Source organism: Nicotiana tabacum, chromosome 7 (assembly GCF_000715075.1).
Source record: "Nicotiana tabacum cultivar K326 chromosome 7, ASM71507v2, whole genome shotgun sequence".
Classification (NCBI taxonomy): domain Eukaryota; kingdom Viridiplantae; phylum Streptophyta; class Magnoliopsida; order Solanales; family Solanaceae; genus Nicotiana; species Nicotiana tabacum.
This window is the reverse complement of record NC_134086.1, coordinates 116,449,340-116,465,567: the sequence shown is the minus strand read 5'-3', so window position 1 is coordinate 116,465,567 and position 16,228 is coordinate 116,449,340. Positions and strand designations below refer to the sequence as shown.

At 34.8% G+C, this 16,228-nt stretch overlaps 1 protein-coding gene across 2 annotated transcripts in view; it reads right to left on the bottom strand.

The window, feature by feature from the left end:
- Nucleotides 1-803: 803 nt before the first annotated feature.
- LOC107811222 (zinc finger CCCH domain-containing protein 19-like) overlaps nt 804-16,228 on the bottom strand; it is a 37,577-nt gene continuing 22,152 nt past the window's right edge. For both annotated transcript variants that reach the window (XM_075217529.1, XM_075217530.1), the window contains exons 4-10: nt 9,659-9,846; nt 7,892-8,825; nt 6,742-6,851; nt 3,563-3,622; nt 1,903-1,953; nt 1,596-1,666; nt 804-1,418 (exon numbers count right to left, since the gene is read on the bottom strand). In XM_075217529.1, the coding sequence (XP_075073630.1) occupies nt 1,076-1,418; nt 1,596-1,666; nt 1,903-1,953; nt 3,563-3,622; nt 6,742-6,851; nt 7,892-8,825; nt 9,659-9,846 (1,757 nt within the window). In that variant the 3' untranslated portion in view covers nt 804-1,075. The remainder of the gene's footprint in view (nt 1,419-1,595; nt 1,667-1,902; nt 1,954-3,562; nt 3,623-6,741; nt 6,852-7,891; nt 8,826-9,658; nt 9,847-16,228) is intronic.

Genomic DNA, 16,228 nt, shown 5'->3' with positions numbered 1-16,228 from the left:
ATAGAAAACATATTAGAATAGCCTCATTAGTTACTGTGAATGGTGATATCTATGGAACCCAGTGGAAAAACCAGGATTCCTAATAATGTGATTTTTTCTATATAAAAATAAATTTTATTTTTTACGTTACTTGCACAGTATAATTTTCAAACAAAGGTGATTCAATTGAACCTTAGCTCTAGCGTTGGTTGGACAGATTAATTCGAATTCGCACAAGATAGGTCAACTAAGAGTGTAAAACTCCCTACCAAGAATTTTTTATTCCCAAACTTTTAATTTAGGGTGGAGTGAATCCAAACCATTCCACCACAACCAGGGGAGAATCCAGCTTGCGGCCTCCGGGTTCACGCGAACCTAGTAGCTTTTGTCCAAACAGTGTAAATGTGTTCCAAAAATTCACTAAATATCTATAAATGTTTGAATATGAACCCAATTACTATTGAAAATTTACGCTACGTCGTTGCAGGAACCCATAAACATTAAATCTTGGATCTGCCTCTAACCCCAACCTTAGATGCTATTCTCCAACTTGCTACACCCCAACACCTTCTACTCCTCAAGTTTATACGTAACATAGCTTAGCAATCTCTTGTCAATACCATTCTCTTGACTTAATTCTGTGATTAAACACTTACCATATTCTTAGCCAGTTACTCTTATTTGGAGGGAATGTTTTGACATGTTCAGATCACATTCACAGTAACTGATGAGACTACTCTTAACACACTACTTTCAGTTTTCCTTCTGCAGAATATGCACAACACTGGTTTGTCTTTTTTCTGAGAAAAGGATGCCAAATCTAAAGGTAATTCATATCACCACTTAGATGATTTTCCACATTAATATGCCTACTTGAAAAATTTTCCCCGTTTTTCAGTGTGCACAACAGGGAAGACCCAAAAGTTCCAAGCCCAAAAAGTTTACAACGAGTTCATCCGGCTTTTCTTATAGCTAGAGCAGTCTGGAAAAAGTCTAACTGGCTATAATATAGAAAACAAAGCTAGAACTGAAAAACCTTTCTAGCAACTAATATACCAAGGTAATATCTGCAACTGATAGATGCATCTTTGACGAGCTACTGAAGTTTTGAAGGAGAGGGTTGACGAGCTGCACCATCTTCCTCTTTGAAGATGACAACTTTGATCATCTCATCCGAGCATTGCTGCAACTGACTGCAATCCTTCTTGTCCTTATCCAGAGCTTCAAGCTCTACTTCCTCAGGAATCACTCCCGGAATATTCTGCTTTGGAGAGGTGGTCTTATCTGAGCATTGCTTCATCTGATTACCGTCGCTTTCGTCCTTAGCCAGAGCTTCAAGCTCTACTTCCTCAGGAATCACTCCCGGAATATTCTGTAGCACAGATGGCAGGTATGAAGGTTGCTGTAGGAGCTTTTTTCTCCCCAAATGCTGGAAAAGTGTAAAGACCAAAGGGGTTAAGGAAACACTTCCCTTTCTTTGCAGAATAGACCAGGATGAAGAACAGTGATACAACAATATACAGACACAAATGAGAAGGAAGAGGCGCTAAAATTGGTGATCCACAGATAGTCACATAATAATTTAGTCACCAAAAAAGAAAAAGAAAAAAGGATATTCATATCTCCATCCTTTCTCATTTGCCCGGTCAATGAGTTTCTTCAACAAATCCAGCTCTCGAGCAATCCTCTGACAGTAAAAAGGAAAGAGAAGAACCAAATAATTTTAAAGGTGGGTGGCATCAGATATTCATATGTTCCGCAAATACATTGATTGAAGGTACAAATAAACAGGTGAAGAATATTTTCATGTTACTGAAATGGAAGCTGAAATCATTTTATAACATTTGATCCGTGTTACAGGATCATATTCTGTATTCTCATGCTGATGGAGTATAAACTAGTAGTGTAAGACTGAAACCATACATGCTTTGTGATGTCTTCATGAAGGATTTTAGCCTTCTGTTCAAGCTCCACCTGCAAAAAGGATACTAAGTTTTGATGGTAGTACAGTAGTACTAAACAGAATTGGAGTTCAGATGAATCTATAACTGGAAAACTTGATGCACTGCGCTTTGCGCTTATATCTTTTCAGATATGTAGAACACCAACATAAAAGTACAGTAGTACTAAACAGAATTGGAGTTCAGATGAATCTATAACTGGAAAACTTGATGCACTGCGCTTTGCGCTTATATCTTTTCAGATATGTAGAACACCAACATAAAAGTACAAGCTTTCTAATACCTTAAAAATTTAGTAGAGGTGACACACAATTCAAAAGGACTCTCCATATACTAAAAAGGGAACTACAAAAGAAGCATTGCGTAAACTCGCAAGCTGGAAGACTCCCTCATGACCTCCCACTGGGCAAGAAGTGCACGAATCCATGTAACCACTATTGAATCACGTTGCTCGGCTGATCTGAAGTGGTGTTCTAGATGAACATATTCGATGTCCAGTTGTACTCCCATCTTAAAACCTTCCCATTAATGCAATTCTAAAGTCATCTTGTTCTCTTTTGTGGGAAAAAACATTCATGTGCCATGCCGATGGGAAGTCACATGTTGGCACTGTAGAGTTTACTCAAAAAGAAAGATGTACAATGGGTTTCAGCGAGGCATGCTTTTTATTTGAAATGGAAGACAGTAATAAGGACCAGCTACCAGGCACTTTTACTTGGTGACACAAAACTGAGGACAATATCAAGTACATGGAATATTTAAACTGCTAGAGACCAGGACTGGAGAAACTAAGCATCAACCTTCTTCGCATTGTAGTGACCCATTTTCCATCAACAACAATAAGGGAAAGGATTAGAAGAAGAGGAAGATTGAGAATTCACTTGTGCGCCAGTGATTATTTTAGACTGGAGAAACTAGCTCCCTATCGTAATCCATACTACAAGCTATAACGCTTAATAATCCATGAGAAATTGGTTGTCCGAGAGGGAAACCAGAGCTTGCACTGAGCAGTGCGAACAGAGAGATCACATCCTTTTTTTGGGGTAAAAATTAGCTGGAATATGATAGTTAAACATATTAAAGCTTTCAATGTTCCAGGAATATCCCAACTATGTTTCAGTGGGATAGCTATGTCAAAGTCTAGAGGTGGCAATTTGAGCCCAAACCCATTTGACCCGCCCAAACTGTCCAAGGTTGGGCTGGTCATTGACCCGCCGATTTGTTGTACTCGGCCCATCTTGACCCAACTCATTTCAACCCTTCTAAAGTTGGGCTAATATTTAGCCCAAATTGATCCATGAGTAATTTTGTTAAAATATCTTTAAAATAATTTTTTTTTTGTTTGATATGTTAAACATGATCATAATAAAAGAGAAAAAGTCTTATTTGATAATTAAATAATTCATAAAAAAATAATACAAATTTATTAAAGCTTGGTAAATGTTGGGCAGGTTAGACTATGACCCAAAATTTAGCCCAACTTGACCCAACCCATCTCAACCCAAGTTACTTTAGGGCGAGCCAAATGACTCGCCCATTTATTGACTCAGCCCTTTTTGACCCCCCCAAAATACCCACTCATTTGACACTCCTATATCAAACTGCAAAAAAAAAATACTTACAATTGTAGGCTTTTTAAGCAGGCCTTTTTTCACCTTCTCTCTCAGATCATCACATTCTTCCTGAAACACAGAGTAAAATTCAAAATACATAGAGTTAAAGGGTCAACTACGAAAGCTTCCTGCCAGATTTCCTCACTGTTAAGGTTTTTCTCAAGTATAGAGGAATATATGTAACAGCTTCAAATCAAGTAACGTTGAGATACTATGTAGTATTCTGAAGAAACAAAAACTAGCTTCCATTTGGATCTAGAGTTACTAGAAACGTTCAATCAGTTTTGTCCTCCACAGTTAAAAATACTCAAAACGATCCCAAACTCTCAACTGAAAAGTAGATGGAAAAGGGAACAATCAGTAATACCTTCCTAATAGGCCTATAATATTTTTGGATAAGTATTTCTCATCTATACTGTTAAAAGCGCGAAGCCTCTTAGCGAATGTCGTGCGCCTTTTTACCCTTTAAAAATTGATGTCACATTGGACAAAATTGTAATTGTGTATTTTAATTATTTTCCTAATACAATATAGGACTTTAAAATCAACTAAATTTTATTTATTAAATTCTTACTTATTTGGACTATGTAAAAACTCCTAATATGTAGGAATTTAAACTTGAGTAAGTTTATTTTTATAAATCTTTTCCTTATTCAACTTGTGTAACTATTCACGATTCTTGACATGTTAGGAATTGTAATGAAAGCTTTTCTTCAAAGTTTGTGTTCGTTTTTTTTTAGTAGAATTAAACACTTAAGAATCATGAAGCATGTTTTTAAAATTCAATTTTTTGTTGCCTTCTTTTTGGACCATGTGAGTAGTGGTAACTCTAATTTTTTGACATTAACACAAATGTCTAAGGTGACTTAGAAACTATTTTTTTTAATATAAACCTTTTAATCATTAATGATGGAAAACACATACATCATATTATACATTAAATACAAACGTCACTTAATCATTTTTTAATATTCAGAACTTCAACATTAACTAATTTTTTGATATAATAGGAACTCCTAATATTTAGAAGTTAAAGAAAAAAGATTTTAACTTAAATAAATTATTTTCTTATTTGAATTGCGTAAAATAACCATAACTCTTTAATCTAATTCATGTTCAAAGAGAAAAACCAAAAATTTAATTTTAGTTTTTTATTTATCAAGATCTAATAACAATCATGAATATTGAAAATGAACGAACTACATTTTACCCGTTTTAACAATTTTGTTTTAATATTAAATAATGATCAAGAATATTAAGGTATATTGTCTTCTCATCCAAATGATAAATTCAATTAAAATTACTAATTGTTAATTCAAATGAGAGAAATGAGTTGGGATATAATGATGAACAAGAAACCAAAAACGGCAATGTCCACAAAGAATAAATAAGAACTAATAGTTATTAAAATCAATAATATTAGTCGGTACTCCTTCTATATTCAAGGATATTTTAGGCTCTCAGACTCTGTTCCTTTTACTTTGTAACTATATATGATATTTTAATCTCTTTTTAAATGTTACTATCACTAAAGCTAATATTTTAAAACTCATTGTAATATTAGGTAATAACCACAAACTCAAAGGAGAATTTTCATTCTTTGAAGGAAAAAAAGAACATCCTTTTGGAACTTTGATATAATAGAATACTTGAGGAGAAATTTAATAGTTAGAGAAAAAAGATGCTATAGTAAGATTAGTTCGGTCAAAGGATAGAAATTTGAATAGTGAGATATCATATTTTCTTTAAGGTTTGGTTTAGAGATAGGTGGAAAGCTCAAAGATAAATCAAAGTTAGAGCCATTTTATGAATGATGATAATAGTTCATTCGTCAAAATTAATTAGAAAATACATTTGAAAAGCTCATTATAATATTAGGCAAGAAAAATAATTAATATTATCTTATATATTTAGATTTTAATTTATAGAGAACTTTAAATTCAACTAGATTTCTGTCCATTTAAAAATTTGATAAATTTGTGATGGACAATATCTCTTTGTATTCAAGTCAATTATAGCATTTTTTTGAGACGCGAAGGAAGAATCTATGAGTTGATCAAAATCGGGGTCAAATGTATGTGGTGTTTCAATTTATATTTTTACATTAATCTTTTATTTTAAAATTTTATCTTATTAGTGCTTTCATTATATGTTTGAGAATTTCTGTATGGCAATATTTTTTCCTTTATCGATCAATCTAAAGATGATTAATATTATTTATTTTCAAGAACTTACACTTTTGAATTTTTATTTTATAATTTTTTGGGTTATTTTTCCCTCTATTTCCCATTCACCCTCATTTTAAGACTATTTCATCTTAAATAACAAAAACCTCAACAAATTATATGGCTTTAGACTACTTATTGTAAAAGCATAGGCTCGACTTTCTTATCCAAATTAGTTTTTCAATAAATTAATCCAAGTTATTGAACCAGTCAAGTTAATATGCATAAGACTTAAGTATTAAAGTAAAGTGATTTGAAATTTTAGTCGAAATATTAGGTGTTCAAGTATCTTAGGAGTCGTGTAAAATTGTAATAAAGGTATGAATATATGATTTCTGCAGTGCAGACTACTCCTAATTAAAGGGTCAAAAAGTCATTTTCCTCCATTCAAAATAGAAAAGGATAGCTAATCCACATGCTACACTGCCCAATGCCCATCATTGGGTCCAATTGGGATCTTGACCTAGGTTGAAATCTTAATTTAATGTCACAACACCAAAATCTGAGACAGCCAATGACAACACCTTCTTAAAACAAAAGAAAACCTATGATTTTTTTAGAAGAGCAACATTATGCTTTGGCACACCTAGCTTCATTTACACTTGGCCAAGAGCAACATATATAACCTAGAAAATAATCAACATCCAAAAGTAACTACTTTTTTTGCAAGGCAGCTGTGAGCAGTTTGGACATCCAACACCAAGTTAGAAGAGTGACAAGTATTTGTACATGCAAGACTTCGATTAACAACATTTAATCTCTGTATCTCATGAATGCATTGGTAGAATGATCATATAAAGGTTGTGTATATCTGCCTCCTCAAAATGAGCAGAAGTTTGGTGGACTTTTGAGCAGGCATACGAAAATATTCACAGTCATTTGCAGTATATGTAGCTGCAGAATCATGTCAAATTATAGGTAGTGATCGAATAGACAGATGTCTAAAAAGAAGAAGTAGGTTACCTTAGAAAACTCATCATCAGAAAGCATGGTCAAGCAAACATCTGTGGACATATTTGAAACTTGAAGAGAAATCTCACTGTTGCACTCATCGCTTGATCCGCGTTTGATCCCTGAGAAAACTCGCTTGAACAAGAAAGAAATCAGTTTGGAAGCAAGCTGAAGATTAAGATCTTAAGGGAAGATAATATTCTATATAAGACTTGTAATAGATTTGAAAGAAGTGCGCCTCACTCTCTCCATCCCATTTACTTGACCTGCTTGCTCTTTTCTCTCCCCAATTTAATCATATTCTTTAATAGATTGATTTGTCTTATTTTCATCATGTCATATCTTTTGATGAAGTTTTCATCATGTCATATCTTTTCAGTGATCTATGCCACTTTATTCACATTTCAATTTTTTACTTCAAATTTCTCCACATCCTATGAAGTTTAATTCTAGTAACCTATATTTAATTTTCTCTCTCAATATTGGTGTTAGTCGAACTAGGTCTTCTACTCTTCTTCCGGATGGGAGAAAACATGTTTTAGTTTAGCAACCGTCAACCTCCGTCGCGAAAAAAGTTGTCCAATCCGGAGTCAACTCATTTAATTCTCTATGTGAATTCAGACATTGACTTTTAAATATTTTTTAAAAATATTTACATATTTAAAAGTAAGATAGAAATTACTGCTAATCACCCTTATTTTGGTAAAATCTTATTTAAACTTATTCTAACATATTTGTAGTCAAAGAAAGATACAGGTTGACTCTGGGCAGAGGAAGTATAATAAAATTTAAGACCGAATACGGTTTATTTGTTCCAAACAAAATACAGAAGGGTGTTAAGACGATATTGTCCTCACAGCATTAAGAACTCAGCAAAATGACTTACAAAAGGAAATCTGGTTCATGGGAAGATGAAAAACGAGTTTCAACTTTCAACTTTTATTTCATGTGCTATTAGGAACATTATATTTAGATGCTTGAACAGATTATCAATGACATGATAACAACAAAAGGTGAAGGAAACATAATCAATTAAAATGCGAAAAAACAGGCTTTCTGGTTAGTTACTGTCCAATTATCCAAAAACTTCTTATGGAAGACGCGAGGGATGTTTGGCAACTATTTCAAGATAAATCAAAGTATGAAGTCAAGTTAAAACAACCTGCAATTTGCACAAGCTGATGAGAGTTACTCCGCCTGTAATCACGTGGATCTAACTTGATCCGGACAAAACTTCCTATAATCTTTGCTTCTATTGGCTGAGGCTGTTTGATAATCTCCAGCACCAAGCTCCTCCTCAGGTAAACAAGTTTGATATTTTCAGGAATCAAGGCTGCAAACGGACTCTTAGCTGCGGTTGAATACTTAACTGACAACATCTTGTTTTGTTCAGCTGGACTTTGAGCTGCAGTGGAATACTTAACTGAGGACATCTTGTTTTGTTCAGCCTTTTTCTCAGCCACCAACTTTTCTGTGTCATTGTCTTCAAGATCATGATCAAGCTTATCCTTTTTCGATCGCTCCTCATTTTCAATGAAGTGGCTGTCAAGGAGGCTATATATTCTGTGTCTGTTGACCTCTTTCTTCCCAAAAACAGCTTGTAACCAAACATCACAAACGATCCTTTTCTTTTTAACTGGATGGATAAGGTTATGTTCTTTTACATATTTACTTATGATCGAGGTCACATCATATTGAGATAATTTTTCTCTAGTATCTTGGCCAATAAACTGAAGAAAGTCAATTAGAGCTTTTGATCCCCATCCGACAAATTCATTTTTCTTTGACTTTACTCTTCTTTGCATCTTTGTTTTTTGCTGTGTACATCTCTTCTTTTTAAGTCCTTTCTTGTAAGGTTCTCCGTCATTTAAATCTCCATCGTCCGAAGCGAATTGCTCATCCTCTTCACTAAATTCATCCTCTTCATCACTACATTTATCAGAATCAGAGTTAATTCGGCAACTTTTTTCCTTGTCTAGTTGAGCCTTAGCAGCAAGAACACTGTTTTTGTCAAAGCCTTCTTTTTCCTTTACTATCTCGTAATACTCCCTGAAAAGGCCCTCGTATGTTTCCCGATCTCTGAGGTCTACGCATTCCTGGAAAACAACAATCATTCATATGAGAAATGAAACAGATTACTCCATCAACTACTGGATTAACAGAGCAAATAAGAGAGGAAGATTATAGCAAGAAATAAAAGAAGACTCCTCTAACTGAATATTGCCAATCTGATAATAGTGATAAATCCACAAGACGTAATCTTACATGCTCAAACCGAGGAAATGTTAGCTGTTAAATAGAGTTTGTGACAAAAAAGATCAATTATCATAATATCCACCTCACATGTAGCTAGAATAAATTCAACTTCGGAACCCTAGAAGAAGAAAATCCAGAAAACATCAAAACGATGATCCAACTTACGCCCCGTAAATACAACATTATCTACCGAGCTCCTCTCCTGTTAAACCAGTGTGAAGCCACTTCGTAAGAGACAAGTAACTTTTTAAACTTCCATAAAATACAGTTCACCTTCCAAATTGAACAGGATTTTCTGTCTTTTTCCTTATATAATCTCTATTACTTCTTTTTAATAATCACAGATGAATATAGATAGTATTTTAAAGAGAGACTCATAAAGCATCTCATACTTTCCTATTGTCGAGCCTGTTGCGTCTCAAAGTGCTTTCGAGATTTGGCTTCATTTATCTCCTACTATCATGAATATAACACACAATTATATGTAAATGCTGTAAAGCGTCATGCTAGTAAGGTGCATGTTCAAGATATTTCCTGGGCTAGTTCAGTTAAGTTCCCATGACAAGTTTTCTTCAGATGTAAAGATAAACATTTCCAAAATAGTAAAGTAAGTAATTAATTAGTACTGAACCAAACATTATAGTTTGAGAATAACCATAATAGTCATGCATACCCCATCAGAATCAACATTCACGTCTTCTTCCACGAGCAATGCGAGCTTTAAACAGTTATTGCAGAATCCATACTTCCCTTTAAGAAGGACAAACTCGACTCGACCAATGCACCGAGAGCATACAGCTCTATCACAACAATAACAGTGATAATTTGGACTTCTCAGGCAAACTAAGCATTTATGCCATCCTGGAACATGGTAAAACTGATGTTACTTTTCACACAATTATTTAACTCTATGTAATGAAAAGGCAACACATGCCCAGAAGATAAGTACTCAAACTAAAAATATTTGATTGCAATCTAATGTGTTTGAGATTACAGACAAACTCATTTATTTCAGAAGCAGTTACCACATATATACTCTAGCATTGTAATTCATCATTACAAAAAAGTGGTGCAGTAGCAATTTGGAGCCAAATAAAGCAATTGGATTTATTCTAATATATTTTTGTAATTTAGAGGCAAAATTGTTTCTAAATCAAACTCAGCACTCCAGAAAATGTGATTCCAACAATCCATGTCTTAGTATATTAGTACTATTTTAAGCCCTTATATTTTCTCTAGACTCAAGTATATTATCATATTAGAATCAAGGATTGTTAAGCATACACACGTACGATTTAAAGAGACCTAACCATACAGAATTATGGCTTTGATTAGGTGACGAAATTCAAACTTGTATCTACATATTAAGGTCTTTTTTTATAAAAAAAAATAAAAAATCTAAGTCTACTTTTGAGCTTAACAATTTCCGTATAGTAATTTATCTCCAAATAATGAGAAAACAATTCCTTATGCAGTATTAATTTCAGGATTAAATCAGCACTAAGCATACTTGCTCATCCTGAAATAGGGCTAGCCACCAAATACTTTTAATTTTCTTTTTGGTTCCTTTATATTTTTATTTTCCTCCTGACTTGTGCAACAAATAGAAAATCTAACTACACAAAGGAATAAAAAAAATACTGGCTCTAGCAAAGAACAGTTTTCCTCCTTCCTCTCTCTGCGAGTAAATTTTCTCCAATACCATGCAACTGCATCAAAAATACTGTACGGAGAAATGTGAGACCCCCCGAAACTGCCTAGAAAGTAACTCTTTCCAATTGTGCCAAGACAGTTAGCAAAAAATTTCACAATGAAGTAGCAAAAGAAGCTATATAAGGAATAGTGGTGCTTTTGTTAAATATATTGTTGAAAAGCAAGTATCTCAGTTTCTATTTGTGCCACAAGTTGATTAACAAAAATCTCAGTTTCATCTTGCTTGATCAATTTGACACTGCACGAAGTTTAAGAAATTAATTTGCCAAGATATTGCATCAGTAGGTGTAGAGGAAATGTCACATTAACTCTTTGAGTCTGAATATGCAAATTATTATTGAAGCTTGCATGCTAACATTCTTAGAGAATATGATTTGAACTATAAAACATTGACCAATTTGTTGTAAAATCATCTGCAGCTAGTCACTAAAAGTTATAGAGGGGTTGTCTCAAGTCTTTCTCAATCTTGGTTTCCTCATCACTCAAAATCAACAAGAGCTTTTCATATGCTATCATCAACACAACCATAATCTCCAAGTTAAGCTTTGTGCATTTAGAATGGAATAGATTCATAATCAATTCTCAAGTAAACTTTTTCTCTTCCCCATACTGATGTATTTTCCTAGTTTGATTTTTGGTGCTGTAACTAAGAAGGATTGACAAGATCAGTTCTTCAATATTTGTTTTTGAAAGCACAAGAGATTAAATATTAACTTTTGTGTTATTGAGGAATGGAATAAGAAAAGTTGTATTCATCAATAGGGCAGCCTGATGCACAAAGCATCCGTTCATGCAGGGTCCGAGAGAGGCAGGACCCCAAGGGATTGACGTAGGCAACTTATCCTGACATGAGCATTAGTGGCTTCTTCCACAAATCGAATTATGACAATTACGTATCAATCACCTTCAATTATGACAATTACACTCCAAAAATATTTCCAAAATATTTTAATATTAAGTATTAGAAATATCAACTTTGGTAGCTGGAATAAAATTGCTTTTGGAAATCTATTATTCATAAAGGATATTTTTCTCCTCCTGATGAAATGTATATCGCTGTGGTATCCACACCAGCTTGCGTACGCTTCGACTAATTGATTGGACATCTGCTACTTCCAAGTACCGGTTCCCAAAGACGTTATTCAAGCTCCTAGCCGCTAGGCCATCGTTTTAGAGATTGTTTGGAGACGATTAACTCAAAACTATTAAGAGTTTACTATACATGTGTCAATATTTTCTTCTCACAATGTAACAAGTGACATAGGGAATTGGGATGGGAAAGTTGGACTCTTCTCGGTTGAATCTTTCTACCATAGAGGATGCTGGAAGATAAGAAAAGAAGCATAGAACAACAAGAAGACTTTGCTTTTTCACTTGGCTAGGAGCAAGAGGGGCCATCCTTACTCTCGAGAACCTTAGAAGCAGGGAAGTAACACATGTAGATTGTTCCGACATGTGCAAGAACTTGAGGGAAGATGTGGACCATCTTATTTTGCACTACAAGGTTCACCAATTGTGGGGGAGCCTATTTGAATTTCTCCGGAGTACAATGGGTTGCGTGTGTTATGATTAAAAACATGCTCCTTAATTAGGCCTTCGGAAGAAAAAAGACGACGAGCATAGCATGGGATGTATACCGTTTGTACTTATGTGGACAATATTTTTTTTTTTGATAAGGACTTATGTGGACAATATAGACGAAGAGAAATAGGAAAGTTTCTGAAAGGAAGGAAAACTCTTCGTAAATTAGAAGAACTCCTTCATTTGTGTAAATTACTAGTAAAGTTCAGGCATTTTGAGTTCACACAAGAAGTGAGTCAGAGTAGGAAATGTACTGGAGTCATCTTTTGAGGTTAGGATGTTAGAAGAAGTCGCACAAATATTTTAAATAGTCTGGGCATGGGTCAAATTTTGAAGAAAGATGTCAATAGTTCTTATGTTGAGTTCTAAGTGTTGGTATAAACCATTATCATTGATGTGATGCTTGAGTAATTTTTGTTGAAATGTGTTTCTTGCCATTGTGCTTAATTTTGAAAGTTGCTCGAGGACGAGCAAGAGTTTAAGTGTGGGGTGTTGATAAAAGGCTAAAAATGCATATTTTTTTGGTGTACTTTCATCTCATAACTTGTGTGAACGTGGGAGATTACACGAGTTTTTGTAGTTAATTATGCTAATTACGTGCATTCTTATATGTAGGAGCAAGTTGGATTAAAGATGAGCCAAAGAAGTTATTTGGGACCAAAAGACAAGAGAAGTACTTCGCTCGTTCACTCTTGCATGCACACGAGAAAGTGAACGAGCTAGCTAAGGAGAGCTTGAAAAAAAAACAGCGGATTATGGCAAAAAGGCATGGAAGTGCACGAGAGACCTAGAAGGAAAAAAAAAAAGAGAAGAACTTTGCTCATTCACTCTCGCGTGCGCACGAGAGAGTGAACGAGCTAACCTGAATAGTCTATTCAAAAGTTGGCTTGTATTATTTCGCCCCATGCTAACCCTATCCCATATAAATAGTCTTTAAACTCACTTTTGAAGGGGAAGGGGGGGGATTCGTCCTAAGAAGGGGGAATTCGGCCTAAGAGCTTCGACCTAAGGAGGGGGATTCGGCCTAAGGAGGCAAGAACACACAAGGAGATCAATTGGGGAAACAATAACTCTAGACCTTCTTAATCTTGTCTCCAACACTTAGGCCTCATTTGTTTGCACTTAATAGAGGTCTGAATCTTAATCATTCAGATCTCAGACATTAAGTGCGTTTGTTTTTAAAGTCTGAATCTTAATTATTCATATCTTAATCATTAAGTGTGTTTGTTTTTTTTACTTCACAACCACTTAATGGGTCTGAATAGGTCTGTATGATTAAGATCTATAACAAAGACTTAATTTCATTAAGATGATATCATATATTCATTATTAACTGCCGCCGCCACCTACCATTATCAACTACCACCATGCCACCACCATCAACACGCCACTATCATCCTCAATCATAGCCGCCACCATTATTGACCATCACCACCCACCATCCCACCACTCTGACCACCATCATTCTCACCCACAATCAACACTCATCCACCTCAACTACCACAACTAACCATCCTATCACCATCAACAACCACAGCCGGCACCGCCCATCATTATAACCTGCCAACCCATTACCTTCCTCATTCACAATTACTACCACCACCTGCCATTATTAACTATCACCACTTGTCACCACTTGTCACCACCATCATCAATCATAATCGCCACCACTACCAATCACTACTAGCTACTAGCATGAACTACCATCATCAACCAAAACTACTACCAACCACCGTCTCTAGTCGGCATTCACCCGTTAATCATCACCACCAACAGCTATCATATTTTAAAAAACTATATATTTATTGATAGAATATTAGATTAGTTAATATTCATTTGAATTTTATGTTTATTAATTTTCAAATAAAATATTTTTTATACATTCAGATGTTAAAAATCAAACAGTCTTAATTTTTAGTATTCAAATCTTAATACACATCTAATATATTCAGATATGTAATCAAATTCAGATGTTTTAATCTTAATACACACCTTGATGTTCAGATGTGTATTCAGATTCAGGCGTCTTAATCTTAAAAAAACAAATGAGGCCTTAGTATCTCTAGTTGTTAATTTACTTTTTTTAATTTTCTAGTTAATTAATTAGACATAAGAATCTTGATTTTTATAGTGTTAGAATAGTTATGTGAATAAGGTGGCCGGAAAAGTGACCTAAACAGTGACAGACCACTGCTTTCGCTGAAAAACCACTACTCTTGCCGGAAAACACTTTTTCGGTAACTGAGAAACCACAAAATCTCGATGGGTCGAGTCGGAAGAGGCAGGCAACCAGCCCAGTAGAAAAATCAGACTTGAAAGATGCCGGAAAATTACCTCACGCGCCGAAACCCTAACTGCCGAAGGCGCGTGATAGTGCGTGTGAAGTTTTCTACCGGAGAACTTCACTGGGTTTGGTCGCCGGTGACAGGAGAACCTTGTGGTGGTGTTGGATTTGCACAAACCCCACTGAAACTCAGATTGACGTGAACAGCTGCTCAAGTCACCGGAAAATTACACGGTGACGACGGATTTCTTCCCGGATGTCATTGGAATGACGCACAACGATAATTATATACCATGTGCGAATGCTTGAGAAAAATCTATTATTGATATTCTATGTTACAATGAGCCCTATTTAAAGTATACATAACACATAACCTACTCCTATTATATATGGGACTAGGTAGGGGTGGGCATCAGTCGGTTCAGTTTAGTTATGAATATTATCGGTTATCGATTTACAAATTTGATAACCCGATAACCGAACCGATAAGATATCGGTTAATCGATTATCGATCATTATCGGTTTACCTGATAAAATAACTCAATATAGAGTTAAGCAAAAAAGAGAAACAATTCATTGGAGTTAAGCAAAAAAGAGAAAAGAATTCACATATAGTATACTACCCATTTCTGCGTTCTGTCTGGAGGCCACAATTGGAATAGTACTAATTCTTCAACAGCAGTTGTCCAAATACATTAAGAGAAAATACATAAAGACCCCATTCAACTTGTCCTGAAAAATCATTTACATATCTAAATTTTACGGGTGTCCTATTACCACCCTATTCTTATCCAAGATGAATTTATTTAACCCCTAAAATGTCACAACCAAATTCTACCCAAGTAGTGTTTACACACGCTGAGACGTGGCATTTTCGCAAGTTTTTTCATTTTTTTCTTTCTTTGACCGGAATAATCGTCCCCCTCCCCCAACCGAACCTTTCTTTCTCTCCTTAAAAATATTCCAAATATATTTATCAAATTTTCCAGCTTGCCTAAGAAATTTCAGTCACATTTGTTGGATCTCCATGGGCAATCAAATTACAACTAAAGAAGTGACTTTTTCAGAAAAAGTTTTTTTGATGGAACCTTTGCAAGAGAAACTAGCTGACTATATTGACAAGAAAATGATCTCTTTTTTTGGGGTTTTCTCGTCAATTTTCTTCTTCCATCTTGGTCGAAAAATAAATATATAAAGTAAAGTTAATGTATAGAGCACAACCGCAAAGCAAGAGGAAGCTAAGAAAGATTCAATAAAGTGTTGGGTTTTCGTTTTCACCTTAGTTGTTTGCTCCGGCCAAGCTGTGAAGAACAATTTGAGGGTGGAGGAGATGATAAAATAGGTGTAGAAAGAGCTATCAGTCTTTAATTTTTGTTCTGTTACGATTATGCTTGTATGGTGCTGCTCTCTTGTGATAATGGAGGAAAGAGAGAGAAGAAAAGGAAAGAGGAAGGAGAAGAAAAGAAAACAGGAAAATGAAAATAAAAAGGGTTAGTATTACATCAAATACAACTAATTAAGTGTAATTAAATGTAACAACTAATGGAAAATTATCATCTGTAAAAGTTAAGTAGCTTTTTACAGTTTCTCAGCCTTCCGCGCGCTTTAAGTAAGGTGAAATTAGTTTCTCTGCCACCTCACCTTTGAAGGGGGTACTAATTTCAC